We start from the raw sequence: 27,916 nt of genomic DNA on the forward strand, positions 1-27,916 counted from the left end.
GCTTTAAAAATAAATATTTAGAGTCCTCAATGATCAATACCTTTTTAATGTCTAACTGAAAAGGTTATGACAATAGCTAATTGTAAGGGATTTTTTTTCTATCTACTGGCTAACACAGTACAAAGATACATTTCACCTACACAAATTTAGAGATTCCTTGAAATTATGATACAGCGAATTAAGTTGGTCATATATACACTATATAGAAAAAAAATTGGGCCCCCTCCACATTACAGCTACAGGAGCTTTTATGACATCCCATTCTAAACCCGTAGGCATTAATATGGAGTTGGTCTTTCTACAAGATGTTGAGTGGTAACCCATGTCTTTATGCATTGGGGCACAGTCATTCTAGAACAGAAAAGGGCCTTCTTAAGCTGTTTTCACAAAATTGGAAGCTATAATTATCCAAAATGTCTTGGTATGCCAAATCATTAGTTTCCCTTCACTGGAAATAAGGGGCCTTGGACAACCCCTGAAAACAACCTCACAGCATTATCCCTCCTCCACCAAACTTCACGGCTGGCACAATGCAGTCAGGCAGGTAACATTCACCAAACCCAGACTGGTCCATCAGACTGGCAGACGAATCATCACTCCACAGAACAAGTTCCCATTGCTCCAGAGTTCAGGGACAGCTTTACACCACTGCATCCAATGACTGGCATTGTGGTTAGTGATGTAAGGCTGTCAGGCAGCTGCTCGGCCAGTTATGGAGTCAGCAGAGCGTTAGTGACTTTTATGCAAGACGTTCCTCAGCACTTGGGGGCCCCGCTCTGTAACTGTACGTGTTTTCCGCTTTATGGCTGAGTACCATGCTTAAATTATAGTACGATACATCACTCTGTAAGGGTAGTGGTGCCAGAGTATGGATCCAGTCCGTAAATATAAAGAGAAAAACTCTGCACCCAGGGGTTGAGCAGTAGAATTGTGACAATTTTATTTAAGCAATCCAATTGCAATATACATTAGACGTTTCGGTCCTAGATTTCCGACTTTCATCAGAAAGCAACAGATTGCCACGGATGGGTACGTTTCAGAAGGAGTGCAATGGAACCGTAACTACAGTCGCATGTACAGAGGTGCTGCATGCTTAAACTCAGTGAGCTCCTTAGGCCGGGGTCACATGAGGGTGTATTCTCTCATGTGAGGGAATCAGGCCGATTATACAAACGACATTCGGCTCCAGCTCTGCTGCGAGTGGCAGTCGAGTGTCAGTGCTCTGATCTTCTCGCATGAGAGAACAGGTGCGGAAGAGATGGAGAAAGTATTTTCTCTATCTCCTCCATTGCCGGCGTCTGCAGTAATTGCACTGGACTCAGATGACATCTGAGTGCAGTTCAATGTTTCACATGCACCCATAGACTTGTATGGCTGAGTGTAATCCTATTTGTGGATGCACTCGAAGCATGCCGAATCAGCATGAGAAAAATCGCAGATCTGCACTGACCCATAGAATGCCACAAGTCCGAGAGCAATCTGATAAGACATAGGGTAGCACATGGCTGTGTTATAGGGCAGTGTGATCGAGCCGTTATAACGAGACTATCTTACACAAATGTTTGTAAAGGCAAACGGAGAATATGAATTGTGTAATGGCAGCCAAGAAGGCAGATGTTGGGGGACATATTGAATATGAACAGATCTGAAGTTAGGTTTACATCACCCGATTTGGTAGCGTTAACCAACCGCCAATCAGTAGATATTTCCCTATCGGTTACTATAATGCACACTGAGCGATCTGTAACAGAACCATAAGATCATTCCACCCGATAAACCAGAGCTCATTCATCAGGTGATTGGGAACCTGTTTAGACTGCAAGATTATCGTGAAAATAGCGTTCCTAGAAAAACTCATTCATGATAATCTTGCAGTGTGAATGCACCTTTACTCTTGATCCTCACAGGAGATAAGTCTGGCGCTGGTGTATTAATCTCTCCCCCAGACAGTAAAGTAAGCCCAACAGGCTGATGGCAGCATTCATATTCATGGAGATTCGGGTCAGCAAAGATCAAAAAGTAAATAATTACAAGCTTTAGGTCTAATATTTATTGATAAATGTAAAAAGGTAAAACAAAAATCAAACAACTACATCGTCATTCACAGTCTTCTACTAGAAAGGTAGATTTAAAGGGACACAGACCCTATTTTATCTTAATAAACCGTGTAGTTTATTATAATGTTATTCCCTGCAAACACCCAGTGAGAATATGAAGAGGCTGAGTGTAATGTTTTCCAATGGGATTACAAGCCAGAAGTTCAGAAACTCTCTGCCTCCATGAACACTTATATCTTACAAATCAGTACATGCATGGCCCTTTAAGTGGAGGCCCTTAGTTGTTTAATCAGTTGTTTCATACATTTAATCTTATGCTTCTGCCTTTGTGCCAGTCGATGTAAACGTCGGATTTTCTTCCTAAGCACGATGGTATCTGGGCTCAGAGCGGAGTAAGGGATATCACTGTCTATGATGTTACAGGTCACTGAATACGTATGGTCCACGTGCTCATCGGGTTTATCACTGTCCACACTACGGTCCTTGCTCTGGCCTTGGGACTCCTGATCCTCCAAAGGATTGCTGGCCATTCTCTCTGCAGAATGGTCCTGACGTCATCCAGGCTGTGCTGAGGTGACCAACAATGTGGAAGGATGAAGATCCAGAAAGGGGTCTGCACACTGATCTTCTTGATGTTAACTTGAGGAAATTATATAGGATGGATCACTAGAAAAGACGGATATTACAACTGCCGCTTACATTGGTAAGTAAGATTTTCAAAATACAGCTCCCATTGGTTGGAAACTGAAGAAATAGCAATTTCGAGGGGTTCTCTAATATTGATGCCCATTGGAAGTATAAGCTATAAATGTCCGATTGTTGACATTCAGGACCCCTGCTGATCAGCACAGCACTCTAACGAGTAATACGTTCTAGGGGCTAATAGGAGACTAATGACAGGACCATAATCACAGGTTCAAATTCCTTAGTGGGACTAAAAAAAATAAAAATAAAAGCAATTTAATTCTTTTTTCAAGAGTATAAAAAAAATCCACATATACCAGTTTAAATGGTTTTCTAAGGACTAACATTTTGATGTACTGTCTGCTCGAGCATCGGCATGTACTAAGAAAAGTGCAGGAGCGGAAAACCACTGCTCTGGCATATGTTTAGTACTCGGCAGTAACCACTAAACAGTGTATGGACCTGGGGGGTTTCGCTCTGTACATCGCTTAGATATAGCTGCTGCCGAAGCAGGTTTTAGCTAACTGGTGGGTGTGCTGGGTGTAGGACCCCCACTGATCTCTAATTAATGACCTTTCTTATCCAAAGACATACCAATAGGGGCTTTAGAATGTGAGGCTTAATGAGGACAGCGATGATAATGTCTTAAGCGCTGGCAGGATATATGTTTTTTTATTTAACAAATTATTATTATATATATATATATATACATACACAATACAGACCAAAAGTTTGGACACACCTTCTCATTTAAAGATTTTTCTGTATTTTCATGACTATGAAAATTGTACATTCACACTGAAGGCATCAAAACTATGAATCAACACATGTGGAATTATATACTTAACAAAAAAGTGTGAAACAGCTGAAAATATGTCTTATATTCTAGGTTCTTCAAAGTAGCCACCTTTTGCTTTGATGACTGCTTTGCACACTCTTGGCATTCTCTTGATGAGCTTCAAGAGGTAGTCACCGGAAATGGTTTTCACTTCACAGTTGTGCCCTGTCAGGTTTAATAAGTGGGATTTCTTGCCTTATAAATGGGGTTGGGACCATCAGTTGTGTTGTGCAGAAGCCAGGTGTATACACAGCTGATAGTCCTACTGAATAGACTGTTAGAATTTGTATTATGGCAAGAAAAAAGCAGCTAAGTAAAGAAAAACGAGTGGCCATCATTACTTTAAGAAATGAAGGTCAGTCAGTGCGAAAAATTGTGCAAACTTTGAAAGTGTCCCCAAGTGCAGTTGTAAAAACCATCAAACGCTACAAAGAAACTGGCTCACATGAGGACCGCCCCAGGAAAGGAAGACCAAGAGTCACCTCTGCTTCTGAGGATAAGTTTATCCGAGTCACCAGCCTCAGAACTCGCAGGTTAACAGTAGCTCAGATTAGAGACCAGGTCAATGCCACACAGAGTTCTAGCAGCAGACACATCTCTACAACAACTGTTAAGAGGAGACTTTGTGCAGCAGGCCTTCATGGTAAAATAGCTGCTAGGAAACCACTGCTAACGACAGGCAACAAGCAGAAGAGATTTTTTTGGGCTAAAGAACACAAGGAATGGACATTAAACCAGTGGAAATCTGTTCTTTGGTCTGATGAGTCCAAATTTGAGATCTTTGGTTCCAACCACCGTGTCTTTGTGTGACGCAGAAAAGGTGAACGGATGGACTCTACATGCCTGGTTCCCAGCGAGAAGCATGGAGGAGGAGGTGTGATGGTGTGGGGGTGCTTTGCTACTGACACTGTTGGGGATTTATTCAAAATTGAAGGCATACTGAACCAGCATTGCTACCACAACATCTTGCAGCGGCATGCTATTCCATCCGGTTTGCGTTTAGTTGGACCATCATTTATTTTTCAACAGGACAATGACCCCAAACTCACCCCAATTGAGATGGTTTGGGGTGAGCTGGACCGCAGAGTGAAGGCAAAAGGGCCAACAAGTGCTAAGCATCTCTGGGAACTCCTTCAAGATTGTTGGAAGACCATTTCCGGTGACTACCTCTTGAAGCTCATCAAGAGAATGCCAAGAGTGTGCAAAGCAGTCATCAAAGCAAAAGGTGGCTACTTTGAAGAACCTAGAATAAAAGACATATTTTCAGTTGTTTCACACTTTTTTGTCAAGTATATAATTCCACATGTGTTAATTCATAGTTTTGATGCCTTCAGTGTAAATGTACAATTTTCATAGTCATGAAAATACAGAAAAATCTTTAAGTGAGAAGGTGTGTCCAAACTTTTGGTCTGTACTGTATATATTATATATATATATATATATATATATATATATATATATATATAATCTAAATGAAACAAAATCTAAATAAAACCCCAAAAACACATAATTAGCTTTGCAGAATCCATAAAAGTCCAAACTAATAAATTATTACATTATTCATCTCACACTTCAAAAATGCTGCCATTTTATTCATATTAATGACGTTTTAGTCACCGCCTTCCAAAAATGCAATAAAAAATGATTAAAAAGTTGCATAAGTGTCACAAATAAAACCTACAAGTCATCCTGCAAACAACAAACTCTCTGAAAAAAATTATGTCTCAGAATCCAGTGACACAAAACAATTTCTTTCTTCAACCAAAAAAAAAAAAAAAAAAAAAAAAAAAAGCGGCCCGGTGGGGTCTTAGCACTATACAGTCTTGTACTATGAGGCCCGGTGGGGTCTTAGCACTATGCAGCCCAGTGGGGTCTTAGCACTATGCAGTCTGGCACTATGTGGCCCGGTGGGGGTCTTGGCACTATGCGGCCCAGTGGGAGTCTTGGCACTATGCCGCCAGGCACTATACGGCCTGGTGGGGTCTTAGCACTATGCGGCCCAGTGGGAGTCTTGTCACTATGCAGTCTGGCACTATATGGCCCGGTGGGGTCTTAGCACTATGCAGTCTGGCACTATGCGGCCCGGTGGGGGTCTTGGCACTATGTGGCCTGGCACTATGCAGCCCGGTGGGGGTCTTGGCACTATGCGGCCTGGTGGGGTCTTGGCACTATGCGGCCTGGTGGGGGTCTTGGCACTATGCAGTCTGGCACTATGTGGCCCGGTGGGGTCTTGGAACTATGCAGTCTTGCACTATGCGGCCAGGTGGGGGTCTTGGCACTATGCGGCCTGGCAATATGCGGCCCGGTGGGGGTCTTGGCACTATGCGGCCCGGTGGGGGTCTTGGAACTATGCAGTCTGGCACTATGCGGCCCGGTGGGGGTCTTGGCACTATGCAGTCTGGCACTATGCGGCCCGGTGGGCGTCTTGGCACTATGCAGCCTGGCACTATGCGGCCCGGTGGGGTCTTGGCACTATGCAGCCTGGCACTATGCGGCCCGGTGGGGTCTTGGAACTATGCAGTCTGGCACTATGCGGCCCGGGGGTGTCTTGGCACTATGCGGCCTAGCACTATGCAGCCCGGTGGGGTCTTGGAACTATGCGGCCCAGTGGGAGTCTTGCACTATGCAGTCTGGCACTATGCGGCCCGGTGGGGGTCTTGGCACTATGCGGCCCGGTGGGAGTCTTGGCACTATGCGGCCCGGTGGGAGTCTCGGCACTATGCAGTCTGGCACTATGCGGCCCGGTGGGGGTCTTGGCACTATGCGGCCTGGTGAGGTCTTGGCACTATGCGGTCTGGCACTATGCGGCCCGGTGGGGGTCTTGGCACTATGCGGCCCGGTGGGGGTCTTGGCACTATGCGGCCCGGTGGGAGTCTCGGCACTATGCAGTCTGGCACTATGCGGCCCGGTGGGGGTCTTGGCACTATGCGGCCCAGTGGGAGTCTTGGCACTATGCGGCCCAGTGGGAGTCTTGGCACTATGCGGCCCAGTGGGAGTCTTGGCACTATGCGGCCCAGTGGGAGTCTTGGCACTATGCAGTCTGGCACTATGCGGCCCGGTGGGGGTCTTGGCACTATGCGGCCTGGTGAGGTCTTGGCACTATGCGGCCCAGTGGGAGTCTTGGCACTATGCAGTCTGGCACTATGCGGCCCGGTGGGGGTCTTGGCACTATGCGACCCGGTGGGGGGTCTTGGCACTATGCGACCCGGTGGGGGGTCTTGGCACTATGCGACCCGGTGGGGGGTCTTGGCACTATGCGACCCGGTGGGGGGTCTTGGCACTATGCGACCCGGTGGGGGGTCTTGGCACTATGCGGCCCGGTGGGGGTCTTGGCACTATGCGGCCCGGTGGGGGTCTTGGCACTATGCGGCCCGGCACTATGCGGCCTGGGGGGGGGGGTCTTGGCACTATGCAGTCTGGCACTATGCGGCCCAGTGGGAGTCTTGGCACTATGCAGTTTGACACTATGCGGCCCGGTGGGGTCTTGGAACTATGCAGTCTGGCACTATGCAGCCCAGTGGGGGTCTTGGAACTATGCAGTCTGGCACTATGCGGCCCGGTGGGGGTCTCGGCACTATGCAGTCTGGCACCATGCGGGTTGAGGGACTGTGGCCCTATGTGGTCCTTTCTACCATGCAGATGTGAACACAATCTAATATCTGCGAAGAACCACTGACAAACAGTAAAGAGGAGAATGAAGTTTCCCTCTGTGACGAGCAAATATGTAGGGAAAAGGACGAATCACTGACAAAAAGGCAACCAACAAGATGGCCACTTACCGTACAGAAGCGACATAAATGCCCCACTAGCGCAGCTTGTTCCGCCGGAAGTCACCAGCTGCCCTTCTCGAGCACGCAGCGGCCGCTCTACCCTTTCCTCCAGACTCTATGGCGCAGTTTCCGGCGGAAGTACATAGATTGTCTGGTCGGCGTTTCTATGACAGTGAAAGTCTCTCTGTCCTGTCATCTCGCTGCTCCGGAGTCCCGGAAGCGAGAGTGAAGAGGAATGGCGGAGAGTCCGGCGGCTGAGGCGATAATTCTCCAGGGGGCGGTTGGGGGAGGGTTGGTCCCCCATCTCAGCGGGCTGCAGCCCCCCGGGACCTCGCACCTGGCAACTTCATCCGTGTGGGACCCGACAGCCAGTGCTGACTGGGACAACGAGAGGGCGTCCGCGCAGTGTGTGCTGCGGATTAAGCGGTGAGAGACCGGGTGACCCCGCCTGTGTGTGGCGCCCCCCAGTGGGCGGAGCATAGGCTGGACATGACGTTACCAATGAGAGCTACTAAAGGGGCTTCCTTGGTACAACCACCCCCATCATCCACTGCTGTCACCGGCTGATCACTGCATGCTCTCCTCATTAATGGAGGTAGTGCCACCAGTGCTGGTGCCCATGGTGTCACCCGCGGGCGTCTGCTGCTGAACATACTGGAATTATTTAATAGTGCAGATATCCGTCACTTTCTGCATTATTACATGTAGACTTTTCTTCCACCCTCAGCTAATCCAGATTGGGGGCCGGTGATTTATAGATTTGATATTTTCCATATTTTTAAAAAAAAAAAAAGAAGCTGAAATGCATCACCTCCCTTCCCCCCACGACATGGCAAATTATGGCTTTTTGCTGCTGTAATATGACTGACGCTAAGGCCATGTTCCCACCATGAGAATCTGGCTAGTTTTGATGTTGCAGAACTTCTGCCGCGTTTCTGCACCTGGTAGTTAAGTTAAAGAGGTGTCTACTACTTTAACATTGATGCCTATTTTTAGGATAGGTCATCAATGTTTGATCAGAGGGGGAGCGACACATGCTCCTCCACCAATCGGCTGTTCCCAGTGTCTGTGGCGTCCAGAGCTGCTTAGTTACGGAGCTGCACATCACTATAGAGTTGATAGAGCTGTGCTGTGCAACTCTGTAACGGATCAGTTCCAGACACCGGGAACAGCTGATTGGCGGGAGGTGCCGGGTGTCGCACCCCCACTGATCAGACATTGATGACCTATCTTAAGGATAGGCTGTTTAAAGTAGTGGACAATCTCTTTAAATGGGTTATCCACTACTAGGACAACCCCTTCTTGATCTAAATGTTTGTCCCCGATAAAATAAAAAAGCTTATAATCGCCTACCCTGGCCGGCTCTGTTATCACGGTGTCGGCACTCGCGGTCCTGGGGCTCCTGTTGTTGTGACCCCTGCGCCAAATCAGCTCTGGCGTCACTGTCCCCACCTCCTGTCGAATTGAACATGAGGAAGTCCAGGCTGCAGCTGATCTCTGACTTCCTCTTCATGCTCAATTCGACGGGAGGCGGGGACAGTGACGCGAGCACTGATTGGGCGCAGGGTTCACGTGTCATAACAACCGCACGGGAGCCCCAGGACCGCGAGTGCCGACACTGCAGGAACGTCGCCAGCACAGGATGTGATTAAGCTTTTTTTTTACTTTATTGGGGCCAAGCGAGGGGTATGAGAAGGAGTTGTCCAAGTAGTGGACCACTTCTTTAAGTTACTTTCGTTGTTTCACTGCAGTTTTGAGTGCGTTTTATACGTGTTGTAATCGTGTGTTTTCAGCAGGGCTGTGGAGTCGGTAAGCCAAACCTCCGACTCCTCAATTTCCATGATTAAGTGATAAACGCACAGATTCATCTCAGCTAAAAGTCTAGACCCTTAGATCAGGGATAGGACAGACATTTATAGGACATTTCATAACTTTCCCAAATTCTTATGAAAAAATATTCCCCACAAACTGCATTGAACTACTGTACCCAATTTATTATATATCTTAGGAGTTGGAGTCTGTCCATTTTATACCAACTCCAACTCCACCAAAATGGACTCCGACTCCACAGCCCTGGTTTTCAGCTGCGGTTTTTGTCTCCTTTGGTACGTCATGTTATATATAAAGCTTCTTTATTTTTGGATACTTTCTGTTAATTGGCTTTGATGAAGTCATATGCGAATTACATGCATCTTATTTTTATCTTCTGATATTCCCCATTTCATTCAAGTTTATGGGGAAAATCCATAAATAAAACCCATATTTACCACAGGAGAAATTGATGTTACAGATTCCAAAGTCTCATCCCAGCTCAGTTTCCGCAGCATACAACAGCACAGTGGGCGTGATATTTATTAAATCCTATCCATTTTGCTGGATCTGTAAGAACCTGTGTTTTTGTGCATGAAAATACCAACTACTTATCGTGGGATCTTGGTGTTGCCTCTGCCGAAGATGCTCGGTTTATACAATGACTTCTGTTTCTTGTTTTTTTCGCTTTCTGTTTTATAACTGAAGCTACCTGTAACTTAGAATAGTGAGAAACTTTCATTTCCTCTGTGATTAAAGGGTATCGGTCACCTGATTTCTTACCATAAAGCATTACCATGGTGTTATAGTACAGGGCTTTCTCAACAAATCCTCATGTAATCTGTGCATTTTGGCATGACGTGATAATAGTGCACACGCAATATACTGCCAGCTAGTCCCACGTGTCACCTGAGCCGTGCTGCTCTGATGAGACTTGCAGTCCTACAGGCCGAGGGCAGCATTCACTCTCTGTCAGATTGGACATGGACGATGTATATTGCTCTACTTTTCCTGTTGAATCAACAGAACCCAGGCAGACCACTTTATAAGTCATTGTGGGTTTTGGCCTACAGCGAATGTGGTACTGTGTTGGTATAAATGAAATCACAGCTGGATGAAAAGTTTATTTTATACCTGTTGACCCCTTCCTGAAAACCTCTGTGAGCTGCTTCAATAAGTGACTCAGATTGATAAGTTATGTTGTGTGTTTTCCCAGGCTCCGACACCAGTTACTTCATGTTGCTGAATTCCCCTCCTATTCCCACTTGTTATTGTGGTTTTCATTATTTTCTTGTTACTTTTCTGTTTGCTGCAAACTGCAGGAAATGTTCTGCCCTGCTGTAATAGTTACACTTTCAGGTTACATTTAAAGGGAGACTACCAGCCTGAACTGACACTATAAACTAAGAAAATAGCCTTGTAGGGGAAATAGTCCATATAGAAATCTAACTCTTAGGGTATGTGCACACGATGCAGAAATGAAGCAGAAAATTTCTGCATAATTTCTGCATCTCCCTGGCAGAAAAAACGCATGCGGATTGTACATGCGTTTTTCCTGCGGAATACATGCGGATTCACATGCGTTTCCGCATGCGGATTGACAAGCGCTTTCCAGGCGATTTTAGCATCACTTGGAAAATGCTTGTGACAACTAGGTCACACTATATAAATCCATGCATACAGCATGGAGTTATATAGTGTGACCCGAGAGAATGGTAAAAATAAAAAATAAATGTATACTTTACCCTCTGATGGCCCCCGGTGTCCTGCTTTACACTCCGTTCTCCCTTGCCGGCAACATTGAATTGAAAGACCTGCCGACGTCAGCGTCACGTGACCCATCACATGACTCTGACGTCAGCGCAGGTCCTTCAACTCACTGCAAAGTGCTGGGAACCAAGCAGGAGCGGTGCGCGGGCCAACAGAAGGTAAGTATATATATATATTTTTTTTTTACAGCTTTTTTTATGGTACCTGGGTGTGGAGTAGAGTCTCATCTTCTCCACACTCGGGTACCATCCGCATATTAGAACGCGCCAATAACACAAGTACAAATGCAGTCTTGTGGAATTGGCGTGTTGTAATGCAAGTCAATGGCGGCGAAAACGCCGCGTTTACGCAAATTTAATTGACATGCTGCGGATTTTTGAGCTCAGCGTTTACGCTGCAGAAAAATCTGCATCATGGGCTCAGCACATGCGGATTTCAATTGGGGAACATTGCTGCCCTTCTACCATGCTTTTCCGCTGCGTTTCCGCAGCTGCAAAAACGCCGCAGAAACGCATTAAAAACGCATCGTGTGAACTCAGCCTTAGGATTCGCTCACACGAGCGTATAAATTGGACGAGTGCAGTGCGAGAAAACATCGCATTGCACTCTGACCAATGTTAGTAAATGAGGCAGTGCTCATCTGCGAGTGTTTCCTCGGCTCTAATTGGACTGAGGGAAAAAAATCGTAGCATGCTGCGACTGGATGCGAGAAGCGGATCGCACTCGCCGATGCAAGTCAATGGGTGCAAGAAAAAAATCAGATGGCACACGGACCATGCGTATGCTGCCCATTTTTACCCACACTTCTCAAAGGAAACCTGACATTTCATCAGCTAAGTACAGGAAATTCACATCCCGAACCCTTAGAATAGATAAATGATTGATAAAATATCTACAGGAAATGTATATATCTATGTCACAAGCCCCTTACATATAATAAATTTGCACCCTTTAATGCCTTTCATGTGGCACTAAAGGGTAAATTGCCTTATTTAACCAAGTAAATAATTAAAAAAAATGACATGGGGTCCTCCTTATTTTTAATGACCAGCAAAGACTGCTGCGGGCTTATATTATCAGACTGGGAAGGTCCCTTGTTATTGGGCCCTTCCCAGCGTAAAAATACAACCACCTCAGAATTGGCGCATCCGTTAGATGATTCTGGCACTTTGCCCGGCTCTTCCCTATTGCCCTGGTGCGGTTGCAATCGGGGTAATTGTAGTTGCGGTTGCTGACTGCTTTGATTTGTCAAAAATCGCAGCTGCCATCAACCCCTGGATTTAGTAATGGAGAGGAGTCTATCAGACACCCCCCCCCCCCATTACTAACCCAGTAATCGAAAATAAAAACACAGAAACTTTATTGGAATAAAGGCTTCCTCCACACTATCTGTCGTTCTCCAATTTTATTGCAAAAAAAAAAATATCCCATGCAGGTCCGCTGTAATTCAACGAATTGGAAGTAGTCCAGAAATGGATACCTGAAAAACATAAAAACACAGAAATAAACACGAGACAGACCATCGTTCACCAATTTATAACCAAAAGTGATCGCCCAAAGCTCTGACGTAGTCCACATTCCCCGAATCTGGCTTTGGCTACTGTGATTAGCAGTATAGCGACCACTATTCACAGGTGCTGGATACTGACAACAATGCTCATTATAGCCGCCGAGTCTCGTTGACTGCAGCGTGAGCCAGCGACGCTCATGAGCATTGTCGTCACTACCCGGCGCCTGTCACTTTTCCTACTTTTCTGGATCAATATTAGAGCGATTATTAATTTTTTTCATTTATCGTGTGATTCATGCCTTAGTGTTCTAGTCACTGAATCTGACGTTTAATCAGAAATGTTAATTGAGGTGCTAGGTGCCCCCTTATATGGCCAAGAGGCTCACTGCACCGTTCAGCCCACTGGTTTTGCGTGCCCCACCGCCATAACTGGTGATTGACAGCACTGCCTTGCCTGAGCTTTCACTGGAGACAGTGCTCCCTCCAATCACTAGCGATGGAGGTGGGTCATGCAAAACCAGTGTTCGGATTGGTGCACTGGACCTACTAACCACTCCAAGCGGGCACCAAGCGCTCTAATTAGCATGATTGATTAACTCGGTTTTGGCTGAACAAAGGGAGAAAATAAAAATAAAAGGTGCATTTTTATAGAGACAGTTTACCCTGCACGCTATGTGCTTAGTTTATACTGTCAGTTTGGGTGACACTCACTTTAAAGCATATCCACTCCGGTCCCACAAATGTCTCTTAGGTGGGGATATCCTCTCTGGGACCTTCTTTTATCTTGCTATTGCTGGCCTCTGACCCACGTTCTGTAAGAAGAGTTTGCCATATCTATCTGCAGAACCAAGGGGCGGTTAAAGTCTTATTCTGATCATTTCACATTAGAATCTAATCCGAAGAAAGCTGATAACTTGTCTGACACTAGTGCTGTATTCGAATGGAGCTATGGCTGTACATGCTCGCCTCTGGTACCTACAGTTACTTGTCTATAGGACTACCAGAGATCACCGACTAGTATGTTCAGGCACTATTGTAGACAATGATGTTCCTCTCCAATGTAGCATTTCTGAGCACTATTCTCAGGATCTGTGTGGGTCCAAGAGACCAGATCACCACGTTATCAACTATTATTTAGAAAGATAAGATGATGCAATAATGGGAACAACACTTTAAGGATAAAATATAGCTCTTTGGTTATGCAAAAAAAGAAAAAGCCTTTTAATGTCTGTGCATTTTGTTATTCAGTGGTCTGATATTTCTTCCTATTTCCCTTTAGGGATATTATGTCAATTTATAAAGAGCCTCCTCCAGGGATGTTTGTGGTGCCAGATCCACATGACATGACAAAGGTACACATGACCTCTTCTGTGCTTGTCATTTCCAAACTAGATGGGTTACAGCTCATGATAAATCATTCCATGTGTTGTGCTTCAGTATTGGGGATGTCTGTTCTGTGGCTTCATGTGTTCACCCGCTGTATAATGAACTGCAGTACCGTCCCATTGAAGGAAGTAGTGCTGTGTTGTAATGCCATGCATAGCAGGTGGCCAGGAGACCCTCTGTGCAAAAGATGTGGCACTGAAATAGTTGTGCGCCATTATTATCCTTCCAATCCCTGGTGGTACCAACAGTCTGGTGCCTACAGATTAGAGGATGATAGGTAAGCACTATCTTCTAATGTTTTTTAGGCACCTGTTGATGTTTCTCTCTGGAGGAAACTTAAAGGGGTATTCCCATATCCAATAGCCTATCCCAATATGTAGTAGGTGTAATAATATTAGAAAACACCTCCAATTAGACATGTAGTATGGTTCCTTTGATTAGTAGTGTCACTTACCCCATGTGCAGGGAATTGCAGTAGCTTTGGTATCCATAGTTACGACCACTCATATAGTGGCTCTTAGTGGTTGTAACCATGGATACCTAAGCTACTGCATTGCCCTGCACAAGGGGTAAGTGACATGGCGAATCAGAAGAATTATACTGCATTTCTAATTTGTGCTTATTAAGTACCCTATGTTATTTATATGCACTGTTGCTTTTACTTAAAGCGAGGTATATGTTCCTTTTTGTTTCTATTTTAGGTTTTGTCTATTTAATGGCCAGTGTTAACATGCTCCTATTTTGCATGCATACCAACTTATACTCCAGTTAATTTTTTGGGGTTAAGTTTCAGGTTTCTGCACTCACTGCAGGTAAGGGTGTGGCCTCCCTTTCTTTAGGCTGGACATTTCTAATTGGAGGTATTTACTAATATTATATCTACTACATATTGGGATAGGATCTTCGAGATGGGAATATCCCTTTAACCCCTCCACGACATATATCATAAATCTGCGTCATATGCAGGCTCGCACGCTGAGCCCGCATCTTTCCCCGCACCTGACAGCTGAATTAATCAGTCATCATTTGTCTCCAACAGCCGCTCCGACGCGACTGTTAACCTGTTAAATTCCACTGTCAATGTCTGACAGTGGCATTTAACGTGTCGACAGGGGCGCGCGTTGTTCCACACTCCCATTGGCGCACCCGTGACGTGATCAGGGGCATTGATGGGTTGTCATGACAGCCGAGGGTCTGCTGAAGACCCCCTTGACTGTCATTACGATCTTCCTGTGAAAGCCAGCCATTGACTGGTGTTCATAGGAGACCGTGATTTTTCTCTGTACAAGCACTGATATGTGTAGCACAAGCGATCAGATGATCGCAGCTTCTAATCCCCTAATAGAACTATTAAACCCAGTAAAAAGTGAAGAAAAATAGTTTTTAAAAATCTGAAAAAGACAACACAAGTTCAATAAGAGGCGATCGGAACATGGATACCATTTGGGGGTAGGTACTGTCAAAATGTCAGCTCAGCGCACAAAAAAATAAGTCCTCACACAGCCCATGTCCCGAAAAATTAAAACATTACGGGTCCCGGAACATGGAGACAAAAGCAAAAAAAAATTTTTCTTACAGATTTCCGAATTATTTTTTTACCACTTAAATAAAATAAAAACAACAAAACTATACATGTTTGGTATCTGCAAACTCAAACTGACCTGGGGGAATCCTACTGCCAGGTCAGCTTTACATATTGTGAACATGGTAAATATAAAAAATTACCGTATATTCCGGCGTATAAGACGACTTTTGAAGACTGAAAAATCTTCTGTCTAGTCTGGGGTCGTCTTATACGCCGGTAATGCTTTTGAACTTTCAGAAATTGACATGCGGGGATACTCTGGGGGTGTTAATAAGCTGCCGTGGCCGTATCCCTGCCATGTCGGAGTTAATATAAGGTGGAGGGAGTTAAAATACGGCGGCGGTAGGTCCAGACAGTCAGCGCTTCTTTGCTGAAACTGACACATCGCTGCGTATTCCCAGCTCCGGACACAGCGCAGGGCTTCTGTGCCGACAGCTTTCACTTGTCACAGAAGCGCTGCGCTGTGTCCGGAGCAGGGAAGTTCGCATCGCTTCTGTGACAATATATAAAAAGCCGGCAATTCAGCAGCGGCATAAGCCGGCACCCGACAATTTAGAATAGAAAGAATAGAGCTTCACACATAGATTAGATAGATAGAAACATGGCAGTCACATATATAAGAAGTACAGTGACAGTGTTGGTTACTGTACTTGTCATTTAGTGTAAAGGATTTATTAAAACAAATATTAGTGTTTTCATGCACCATCTCTTTAAAAAAGCCGGCCGGCAATTCAGCATCTGTACCGGACAATTTATAACAGACAGAATAGAGCTTCACACATAGATTAGATAGATAGAAACATGTCAGTCACATATATATGAAGTACAGGGACAGTGCTGGTTACTGTACTTGTCATCTAGTGTTAAAATAACGGATTTATTAAAAAAAAAATTGGCGTGGGGTTCCCCTTAATTTTAGTCTCTAGCGGAGGTTAAGCAGACGGCTGGGGCAGATGTTTGAAGCCTGGGAAGGGGGTAATACCCACGGAGCTTCCCAGGCTACTAATATCAGCCCCCAGCTGAATACCTAGCCTTTACTAGCTATTAAAATGGGGGATCCCAAAAAAATGACGTGGGGTCCCCCCTATTTTAATAGCTAGCAAAGGCTAGGCAAACAGCTGGAGGCTGATATTAATAGCCCAGGAAGGGAGCCATGAATATTGGCCCCCTCCCAGGCTAGAAACACCAGCCGTCAGCCGCCCCAGAAATGGCGCATTCATAGGATGCGCCAATTCTGGCACTTAGCCTCGCTCTTCCCACTGCCCTGTAGTGGTGGCAGTGGGGTAATAGGGCTGGGGTTGATGTCAGCTTATAATGCCAGCTGACATCAAGCCCAGGTTAGTAATGGAGAGGCGTCTATAAGACACCCCCATTACTAACCCCATAGTCAAAGTTAAAAAAAACACAAACACCCAGAATAAAGTCCTTTAATTGAAATAAAGACACAAATCTTTATTGTTCTAAATTAAACCATACTTACCATCACGCCCATTCCAGCTGAAGCCAACGATCTCCTGTAATAAAAATAAAATAATAAAGCAACCTCATCCTTACCTTTCCATGGTTCCCAGGACGGGTCCAGCTCTGCTACATCGAGATGACAGGCTGGACCGCAGCAGAACGCCGCCATCCAGCGTGTCATCCCGCAGACACTGAGAAGCGCAGGCATGCTTGCGCTCCTCAGTGTCTGACTGTGACGGCATCCAGATGAGCCGACAATGAACTCAGCTCACCTCCTGGACGTCCGTCACTGACAGCGTGGGAAACTTCTACTGCGCATGCGGGGAGCAGGAGAATTTTCCCACGCTGTCAGTGACGTGCATGAGGTGAGCTGAGTTCATTGGACATGATCTCGGCTCATCTGGATGCCGTCACAGTCAGACACTGAGGAGCACAAGCATGCCTGCGCTTCTCAGTGTCTGCCGCATGGCAAGCTGAACGGCAGCGTTCTGCTGCGGTGCAGCCTGTCATGTGAATGTAGCAGAGCTGAAGCTGTCGTGGGAACCATGGAGAGGTAAGGATGAGGTTGCTTTATTATTTTTCTTTTATTGCAGGAGATCGTTGGCTTCAGCTGGAATGGGTGTGATGGTAAGTATGGTTTAATTTAGAACATTAAAAAATTGTGTCTTTATTTCAATTAAAGGACTTTATTCTGGGTGTTGTGTTTTTTTTAATTACTTTACTAGAAATTCATGGTGGTCATGTCTAATATTGGCGTGACCCCATGAATTTCGGGCTTAGGGCCAGCTGATAATGCCAAGCTGGCCCTAACCCCTTTATTACCCAGTGAGCCACCGCACCAGGGCCCTGGATGAGTTGGGTACAGCGCCAGAAGATGGCGCTTCTATGAACGCGCCATTTTCCGGGGTGGCTGCGGACTGCAATTTGCAGCGGGGGGGGCCCAGAAAGCTTGGGCCTCCCTGCGCTGCGGATTCCAGCCCCCAGCTGCCTAGTTGTACCTGGCTGGACACAAAAATAGGGCGAAGCCCCACGTATTTTTTTTTTTAAATTATTTCATGAAATAATTAAAAAAAAAAAAAAAAAAAAAAAAAAAAAGGGCTTCCCTATATTGTTGTGTCCGGCCAGGTACAAATAGGCAGCTGGTGGTTGGGTGCAGCCCGTTCCTGCCTGCTGTACCTGGCTGGACACAAAAATATGGCGAAGCCCCACGTCAACATTTTTGGGAAAAATTAATTACAAAATTAATAATTTAGGGACTGCATCTTTATTAACCCCTCAATTGTCATTTAGTGTTAAAATAAAGGATTTTTTAAAAAGAAAATTGGCGTGGGATCCACCATCATTATAGTCTCTAGCGGAGGTTAAGCAGACGGCTGGGGCAGATGTTTGAAGTCTGGGAAGAGGGTAATACCCACGGAGCTTCCCAGGCTACTAATATCAGCCCCCAGCTGAATACCTAGCCTTTACTAGCTATTAGAATGGGGGACCCCCCCAAAAGATGACGTGGGGTCCCCCCTATTTTAATATGTTTGAGTGACAGTTTTCCTGCTATATACCTGCATGTCATAAGAATTTAAATTAAAAAAGGACCATGTTCAATTCAAATCTGTTTTTTTTTTAATTTTTACCGGTGTTTGGTATGCGTTGGAAAAGGGGTAGTCTTATACGGTGAATATATCCTAAACTCGATATTTTAACAGGAAAGTAGGGGGGTCGTCTTATACACCAGGTCGTCTTATACGCCGGAATATACGGTAAAACACAATTGTGGAATTGCACTTATTTTGCAATTTCAACGCACTTGGAATGCTTTTCCTATTTTCCAGTACACTATGTGGTAGGATGAGTATTGTCATTCAAAAGTACAACTCGTCCCACAAAGAAACAAGCCTTCATACTGCTATATTGACCGAAAAATAAAAAAGTTATGGCTCTTGAAAGATGGGGAGGCAAAAACGAAGCCAGAAAATGGCCCGGATGTGAAGGGGTTAAGGATTTGAATGTTAAAAGCTACAATCATGAGCTTTGTATTTTTCCCTAAAGCAGACTTTGGGGCCAGCAGAGCCACCCCATAGTCACTAGATTGCTGGTGGGGATAGACCTAGTCTTCTTTACGTCCCATCACAGTTCTGCTTCATCCTCAGTAATAGTGTAAACCCTTTTGTCTTGCAGATCCATGCACTTATTACAGGTCCGTTTGATACACCTTATGAAGGCGGCTTCTTCTTGTTCTTGTTCCGCTGTCCCCCCGATTATCCCATTCACCCCCCTAGAGTTAAACTGATGACAACTGGCAACAATACTGTGAGGTTTAACCCCAATTTCTATCGTAACGGCAAAGTCTGTCTGAGTATTCTTGGGTAAGGAACTGCTTGTGAGTAACTGTACTGTGGCTTTCCTCAGATTCCCAGGGGTTGTACATAAGTCTAGTAGTGAATAAGTAGAGCCTCCAGAAGCAGAAGTCTCACCGATCGCCCATCATTAGCCTATGATAAATGTCTTTACCAATACTGCAGTTTTCTTCCGCCAGTACTTGGACAGGACCTGCGTGGAGTCCAGCTCAGAGCTTGTCTTCAGTGCTCATCTCTATCCAGTCCCTAATGACAGAAAACCCTTATCACAATGAGCCTGGATTTGAGCAGGTACTGCAAACCCCTGGATCTGTTTCTTAACTCTAGGACTAATGTCTGTGCTTGTAACGTTTACTTTCTGCTCAACTTTAGGAACGACACTCTGGAGACAGCAAGAACTACAATGAGTGCATTCGTCATGAGACCATAAGAGTGGCAGTATGTGAAATGCTGGAGGGAAAGTGCCAGTGTCCCGAGGCCTTACGGTGCGTCATAGTATTCCAGTGACGCCTATAACACTACAGTGTAAAGTACATGCATTCACTGCTGCTATCAGCAATACCTTAGTGTAGGGAGACGCAATAAAGGTTGTGTATCAAGTGGTGTTTGTGTAACTGATTTGATTTTCATTTTATCGTTGATCGGTATTAGGGAGTTTTTACTGGATGAGATGTATTTTTAGTGGCTCCTTTTTGGAGTATGTTACCTGAAACAACATGTACGCTTTACATTTGTTTCTATTGGGGGTGGAATGGTAGTTTTTGGGGATTTGAATTGCATATCATAGTTTTCATTTTATGTGATATATTTTTTTTAAGCGGTTTGATAATTATACTGGAATTTATATCTTTGTTTTCGTTTGAACTTTTCATAGACTGGTAAATGGAAAATGTTGCTCAGCTAGGATACATAATCTCTCTCCATATCCCTGCATAACCAGCAAAATCTGATGCTGTGAAAGCCTGGGTGAGAACCTGTGTAATTGGCAGCCAAAATCATTGCTACCCAGTTTTCCCATTTAAGTGAATCAATTTGATACTGCTCTTGGGAAGACTATGGTAAAGGCCTGTCTGTACAGGAATATTTAGCCTCATCCTGGCATACTACATGCTATGTCCTATGTCGGGTCCCTATGTATGGTGTGGACTTGGGAGCAGGGCCCACATCATACCTAGCAAATGCTGGCTGTGTTACATAGCTGGCACCTGCCTGTAAATATAGTGACTGCAGATTGCTCCACTCACAGTCAATCACTGATGGTGGCATTTAAATGGCACCGGCTCTCATCTGCCCCCCTTGACGTGATTGTGGGCGGCCCTCATGGCTGCCATCTTTGTCCTCCTGTGAGGCGAAACTAATTTTGTCTACACTGTGTACCAAATTATTATGCAAATAATATTTTCTCAGATTTTCCCAAATTACCTATATGAATTGCAGTCATTGTAATTTTCCAGTCAAATAACTATTAGAGTACAATTGAAAGGTTTTTGTACAAATTGCCTATGATAACAGTATATTTTTTAAAAAATAAAAAACTCAAACTGCACTCAAAATGCATGTTCCAAATTATTATGCACAGCAGAGTTTTCAACCTTTTCATTTTAATAAAGAACAAAAAAATGGTCATTTTTTAAATAAGCGTTAGCAGGTTATTACAAACTGAAATCAAACAGTTTTCAACTCAAAACTTTATTCTATGTGATGTTACATTTGCACATAGGACCCCTTGTTTGAAAGGAGCTTCTGAACTCTCTCGTCCATTAAATTTGTCAGGTTTTGGATGGTTTCTGCTTCAATTGTTTTGCATGAGGACAGAATACCCTCCCAGAGCTGTTGCTTAGATGTGAACTGCCTCCCGCCATCATAGACACTCCTTTTGATGATGCTCCAGAGGTTCTCAATGGGGTTGAGGTCAGGGGAGCATGGGTGCCACACCATAAGTTTGTCCCCTTTTATGCCCATAGCAGCCAGAGATGCAGATGTGTTATGTGCAGCATGAGACGGGGCATTATCATGCATGAAAATGATCTTGCTACGGAATGCACGGTTCTTCTTGAACCATGGCAGGAAGTGCTGTTTGAGAAACTCCACATACATTATGGAGTTCATCTTTACCCCTTCAGGGATCCTAAAGGGGCCGACAATCTCTCTCCCCATGATTCCAGCCCAAAACATTACTCCACCTCCTCCTTGTTGGCGCCGTAGCTGTGTTTGCATGGGGTGTCCATCAACCAGCCATCCTCCACTCCATCCATCTGGACCATCAAGCGTTGCACGGCACTCATCGGTGAACAAAACCGTTTTGAAGTCAGTCTTCATGTATTGTTTGGCCCACTGGAGCCGTTTCTGCTTGTGTGCAGTGGATAGAGGAGGTCGACAGGATGGCTTAAGCACAGCTGCAAACCTCTGGAGGACCCTGCATCTTGTTGTTCAGGGGACGTTGGAGGCACCAGCAGCTTCAAAAACTTGTCTGCTGCTATGACCAGGCTTTTTTGCCGCTGCTCTTTTAACCTGACGTAATTGCCTGTAGGAAAGAGTCCTCAATTTTCCCTTGTCAGCACGCACACGTTTGTACTGTGAATCAGCTACATACTTCTTGATTGTGCGATGATCAGGATGAAGTGTCTTGGCAATGTTGATTGTAGTCATGCTTTGACCTAAACACTCCACAATTTGTTGCTTCTCAGCAGCCGACACATCCTTTTTCTTTCCCATTTTGGCAGAAAATGTAGGCTGCTTAATAATGTGGGACAGCCTTCTTAAGTAGTCTTGCCTTTCATTGGACACACCTGCCTAACTAATTAGCACAGGTGTCTGCAATTGCTTACAGTGATATAAAGAGCCCTGACACACATCACAATCAATGAGTTTAACTGACAAACAAATTCTTACCTTATCACTCCTAAACACTTTTTGCATAATAATTTGGAACACAGTGTATATACAGCAATACAGTAGTATTGCTGTATATAGAACAATCAGTTGATCGCAAGTTTAAGTATCCTAAAGGGGCTAAAAAATGCGAAAAAGCAGTCAAAACGTCGTATATTACCAGAATGGTAATAAAAAACAAGCCCTCATTCTGCTCCATTGATGGAAAAATGAAAAACATTACCGGTGTCAAAAATGGCGACACAACGTTTGTTATTTTATATATTTAAAAAAATATATATATATTTTTTTTTCAGTTCTTAAAATCAGAAAAAATAATACCCTATAAGTTTGGTATTGCCGATATTGTACATGCCTGGAAAATCGTGTTCCCAGATCACTTTTACTGCACAATGAACACTATAAAAACAATGGCAGATTGGCATTTTTTTTCACTAATTAGCTGCATCTGGATTTTCCAGTACAGTAAATGGTAAAATGAATGGTGTCATTTATAACTACAAATCCTCTCACAAAAATAAACCCTCATACCTCTGTCAATGAAGAAATAAAAAAAAAGCTTATGGCTCTTGCAAGAAGGGGAGGAAAAAAAAATGATAGCAACTAAATGAAATTTGGCCTCAGCTGCAAGGGGTTACCAAGTTGATCACCTATGAATCATATACCTATATGTTAATCCTATAACATATAGGGCATTATACAGGTGTAGAGGTCAATCAGCACCTGTCCAGTCCTCCAGTGACCCCATAGGCTCAGGATTTCCATACATCTCCCTTACTGTATTAAAATATTCTTCCAAGCCAGCTGTAATGACCATCTTCATGTTTTAGGAGGAGATATTTGAGAAGTGTCTTATATCACAGTCTTTTGTCTTTCCTTCTAGGAGTGTAATGGAAAAATCCTTCTTGGAATACTATGACTTCTATGAAGCGGTTTGCAAGGATAGATTTCACTTACAGGGACAAAGCATGCAGGTGAGTCGCCTGGTATTCATGTGAAGCGGTGGAGGAGAGTCCCCTCCGAAAACTAGTTTGCCACAACCATATGTTACTTAGCTGCAACAGAACCACTTTAGCGGTAGTCTGTCAGTAGGATCAACCCTGCTAAGCCGTCTATATGGGCATGTAGGTCATAGGAAGCTGAATAAAATAATACCTTTAATGTCTACGATCTAATGTCTTATAAAGAAAAATGTGGATTTCTCTGGAATATGTAAATGAGCTGTTACTATCTATACAGTAGGTCAGACACAGATCTGCCTCCAGAGCTTATTTTATATGTAAGAGATGTAAGTGGGCTTTACCAGTGTGAGACATATAATGACTGATAGTCTGCTCTCTGGATCTACATGTCTCACACTCATAACGCCTCCTTACATATAAAACATCTTTGGTGACAGATTCTCAGGGATAGCGGTGTCTGGAAATGTTGAATTTTCCTACATATCTGTTGTACACTATAGTCTCTATGCAGGTACATCTATCTGTTGTAGGAAGACCCAGAAATGAACAGCAGGTGTTTGGCCAAATGAAGAATTTATTAAATGTAAATGTTGTATTACATGTATAAACCCATCTCGCATATCTCATGGCAAATCTGTGTGAACCAGCACCAACTATGTTGGTAAAGCTTAAAAGGGTATTCTTGTTTTTTCTTCTTAATGTAGCAGGTGGCAGAGCACTCAGGTAATTTCCAATCTCTGCCCTTATATCTGCTGGGGCGTGACGCTATCTCGTCACATGATTTCCACAGTTCCCCTGTGATATTGCTGTTTGCGCATATGCGGAGGAACCACTGAGTGGTTACAGAAGAGGATTTATTAATAGGTTAGTGGACAAGTGTGACCACCAAATAGGAACACCACTGGTTACCAACTGGATTACAAAACAAAGGGGATGACTGAGGGGCAGGTAATGACTATCTGTTAAGGGGGCTTCATCAGAGAGAATAACTTTGCAGGGATTGAGCTACAAAGGACTGAGGTAAAGTTATATTCTCTGCTTTACAGAGGTTTTCCAGTCAGTCTGTGTGACTGCAGACTTATGAATCCTCCCAGCGCACGCATTCTGAGCCGGGACCGAAGGGTATGTATGAGTTATACATACCCCCGGCCATGACCCGTCTACTGGGTGTTGCCTTGCTTCATACACTTGTATAGAGCGAAGCCATGCCTCGTTTACTGATGCGGCTGTCCAGTGGGCATGGCTCACTAGAGTGTATGGAGCGAGGCTGCGCCCAGTTGCTGAAAGTATGTATAACGCATACATACCTTCTGGTCCCTGTTCAGAAACCGGCCGAATCCCCGTGCACTGGGGGGATTCATAAGTCACAGAGTGACTGCAGACTTATAGATTGTGACCACACAGCCCCTTTAAGCCTCTTCTGACTGTTTGGCACAGTAAGAATCGGTGTAAATACTTGTATGCCAAAAATGACAAAAGTATTCTTGGGGTGATACCTTTATTGGCTAACCAGAAAATATATCTATATGCAAGCTTTAAGAGCACAGAGGCTCCTTCAGGCGAGATTACAAATGAATTCATAAGACAAAAGGCACAGCATTTGAGAGATGTTACAACAAGACATTTGTTCATGAGGTGTAAGTTGTGATGTCTCCTACAGATAAGTTAGGGAGAGCAAATTAGTTTTTTTTGTTGCAAAATGAGAGGCCTTGGGAATGTTTAATTATCTGGAGGTGTTAATTGTGTCCATGTAGTGAGTCATAAAGCCAGGTGTTATATTTAGTCCTGTTGTCAGTGAATTGAACATCCTTATCAATTTGAATTCCCAAATTTTTCTTTCTCTGTTGCCCTTGAAGTGACCTTTTTAGTATTAAAACTTTTAGATCTTTCATACTGTGTCCCCGGCCAGAGAAATGTTTTCCCACAGGTGTATCCAGTTCATTCTTAATTGTGTGTCTGTGTAAATTCATTCTCGTTTTCAGCCTTTGCATAGTTTCACCCCAAGAATACTTTTGTCATTTTTGGCATACAAGTATTTACACCGATTTTTCTGGCTAACACGGTACCACAATATAACTTTGTATTGTACAGCACAGTAAGAATGACTGTTCTGTTCATATAAGAAAAGGTGAGCACATCTTAAGACCATACATATGTGGGGGTAACTTTTCATCCAAGGGAGTGGGCTCACTCACAAGTTTGGCTAAGAACAATTCCATGAATAAAGAGTGGCATCTAAACCTCCTCCAAGAGTCAGCACTGTAAATATTATTTGCATAAACTTTGCATTTGTCACTAAAAGTTTAAAAATTTCTGAAATCCTTATAATTGGACTTCAGTGACCATAGAAACATCTGAATTTGTGTCAGTCTCAAAACGTTTGGCCATAACCGTATGCTGTTTGTGTTGAGAAATCTGGGGACCGATCTGCTTTAAACTTAATAAGACCAAGCTGCAACATTGCACACAATCTGTCACCAAGTGTGGCACCATTTTCCAAAGAAAGCTGCCACGTCGAAGATCTGAAAAGGATTTATGTAGGTCTAGAAAAAAGCCTGTTTCTTGGGCTGCATTCAGTATTTGGTCAGTATTTTACATCAGTATTTGTAAGCCAGAACCAGGAGTGGGTGATAAATACAGAAGTGGTGATGTGTTTCTATTATACTTTTCCTCTGATTGTTCCTGATTTTGGCTTGAAAATACTGACCAAATCCTGAACATGTGAACGTGGCCTTATGCTGATAATCTTAAAACATGTTATTGCCTCGTTACTTTTATTTGTGGCATATTTTGTTGTGCTTATAGGACCCATTTGGAGAAAAGCGAGGACACTTTGACTACCAGTCTCTTCTCAGTCGTCTACAACTTATCCATCAGAGAGTGCGGGAAAAACACCGGCGTGAGACAGTGGATATAGACTCTGACTCCAGCTCTTCTGAGACAGACATGGACACGCAAGGAAGTTTAAACCATTAAGGTATGGGAGTGTAAGGCATAGAGCAATGAGTGGTCATCACATCAGACTCTAGCGGTGATGCTGGATAATAAGACTTTGAGCACAAAGCCACTTATGCTTTTGGCGGCTATTTGGAAGCAGAGTCGGTGAATCTCTCGGCCAGTGCTACGGAAAGACGATCTGTGGTTGATTTATACATAACACAGCAGTGAGGCTTGAACTGATGGATCCTGGATCAGACGTGAAGGCAGCACATGCACAAAACCTTGTGTATTTTGTGAAATGGTCTTTTATCAGCCCAGACAAGCCAAAGAGTTCAGTCCAGTCAAGCCGAGCTACAGGATTAATCACATAACAGACGCCACCACCCGCCATCTTTTATTTTATGTCCCCTTGCTTCCCCGTCCCAATACCAGCACTTTGTCTTTTACCTGACAGCGTGTGTTCTTACATCTGTTACAACCATAGATTTCCTACAGGAATAAAGTAAGGACCTATGTACTTTTTTTTTTATTTTATTCTGATGTTTTTGTATGGTTTCTTCTTGTAAACCTGGGTAAGTAATGTGAATGTAACTTTACAAAACACATGCAGAATTCATTGTGGCTCTTCACATCTGTGTGATGCACAAGACTGTTCATTTCAATAGAAGGAAAATCTTTTGCGTTAGACTTGTAATTTACAATAATTCTGATTGTAAAAGGGTCTATGTCAAGATGTGAATCGAACCATAGACTCTTGTTAAAGCTGTAGAAAAGCTGGTCCTGACAATAGCACCCATTCAGCTTGTGGTAATTCTTTAACTCGTTCAGGATTAGTCTTCCAAACGTTTCTGTAATTGTCCTCCAGATCTTGTAAGTGACAGGTTTTAAGAATATAATAACGTCCAGAGTGATTTCTATGGAGCATGCTCTGTAAACTGAAGTCATCTGATCCTTCCTAACACAAAAATGATCTGTTATTGCAGATGTGAAACTGATAATTTCTGACATTTGCTTATTCTTATGTCAGATCGTGTCAAGTGCCTAGTGAGGAAGATATTAATCCATTAGAAATGAGGAAAGGATCGATGTTTTGTAGTAAAGTATTTGTGCTATGTGCCCTGTCATTTGGATTGAGAATTTAGAAATCATAGCTACGTCCTTAAGGCTGGGGGCTACATGGCGACTTTTGCCTCGACACCTGTCGCACGACCCAAGTTTACTAGGTGTCACTGCTTCATTGCAGAAGATTATTGGTGACTTGCTTCTCCCAGTATCCTCGGGGTCGCAATGCGATCATATTTACTTGTATTGTGCTATGATGTAACAGCGAACCTTACAAACTTTGGCCGTGTGTCGTCTTGTAGCCCCACCCTAAATAATATGGATACCTTTTTACAATAAGGTTTCATTAAAAATATTGAACAATTGGGCTTCTACAGCCTCTATGTATAACTATACACAGACTGAGAAAACAGTCAGCCAGTCTGTGAGCTCATCTAATAGGGTCTTAAAGAGAATCAGTCACCGAATCTGAAAGCAGCATACTGTACAAAGACCCTGATTCCAGCGATGTTACTTACTGGGATGTTTGCTGTAGTTTTGATAATCTTTTGCTGATAAAAAGTTGATTTTGCCATTAGAGGACTAGTAATCCTGGTGCCAGATAGTCGGGCATATTCATGAGCTCTGTATGACTCCCCCCACTGATTAGCAGAAAGCTGCCATTGGGTGGTGTGGACGGGGTTATACAGAGCTCAGCATTCAGAGAACTGCTAGATCTGCAGAAGAGAAGTGATTTTATCAAAATGAAAACAAGCAGCTCAGTAAGTGACACCGCTGGAATCAGGGTCTCTGTCCCCTCCTACATTATGCTGCTCTCAGATGGGATAGCAAAAATCTGG

The 27,916-nt window shown here is 44.0% G+C and overlaps 1 protein-coding gene across 1 annotated transcript; it reads left to right on the forward strand.

The window, feature by feature from the left end:
* Nucleotides 1-7,479: 7,479 nt before the first annotated feature.
* On the forward strand, nucleotides 7,480-26,549 carry UBE2Z (ubiquitin conjugating enzyme E2 Z). The gene is made up of 7 exons (XM_073683526.1): nucleotides 7,480-7,775; nucleotides 13,718-13,790; nucleotides 19,043-19,230; nucleotides 19,401-19,512; nucleotides 19,594-19,706; nucleotides 22,997-23,087; nucleotides 25,881-26,549. The coding sequence occupies exons 1-7, from the start codon at nucleotides 7,585-7,587 to the stop codon at nucleotides 26,049-26,051; spliced, it is 939 nt and encodes a 312-aa protein (XP_073539627.1). The 5' UTR covers nucleotides 7,480-7,584; the 3' UTR covers nucleotides 26,052-26,549.
* Nucleotides 26,550-27,916: the final 1,367 nt, after the last annotated feature.

The sequence above is a fragment of the Phyllobates terribilis genome, unplaced genomic scaffold, assembly GCF_046119375.1.
Source record: "Phyllobates terribilis strain yellow unplaced genomic scaffold, ASM4611937v1 Scaffold_5__5_contigs__length_657084704, whole genome shotgun sequence".
Classification (NCBI taxonomy): domain Eukaryota; kingdom Metazoa; phylum Chordata; class Amphibia; order Anura; family Dendrobatidae; genus Phyllobates; species Phyllobates terribilis.

What these genes read in the sequence shown, in the direction of transcription:
- UBE2Z (XM_073683526.1), top strand. Translation starts at nt 7,585, where the DNA reads ATGGCGGAGAGTCCGGCGGCTGAGGCGATAATTCTCCAGGGGGCGGTT. An exon ending in ATCCACATGACATGACAAAG is followed by an intron (nt 13,791 to 19,042) that starts GTACACATGACC and finishes TTTGTCTTGCAG; the next exon opens with ATCCATGCACTTATTACAGG. An exon ending in CAGTGTCCCGAGGCCTTACG is followed by an intron (nt 19,707 to 22,996) that starts GTGCGTCATAGT and finishes CTTTCCTTCTAG; the next exon opens with GAGTGTAATGGAAAAATCCT.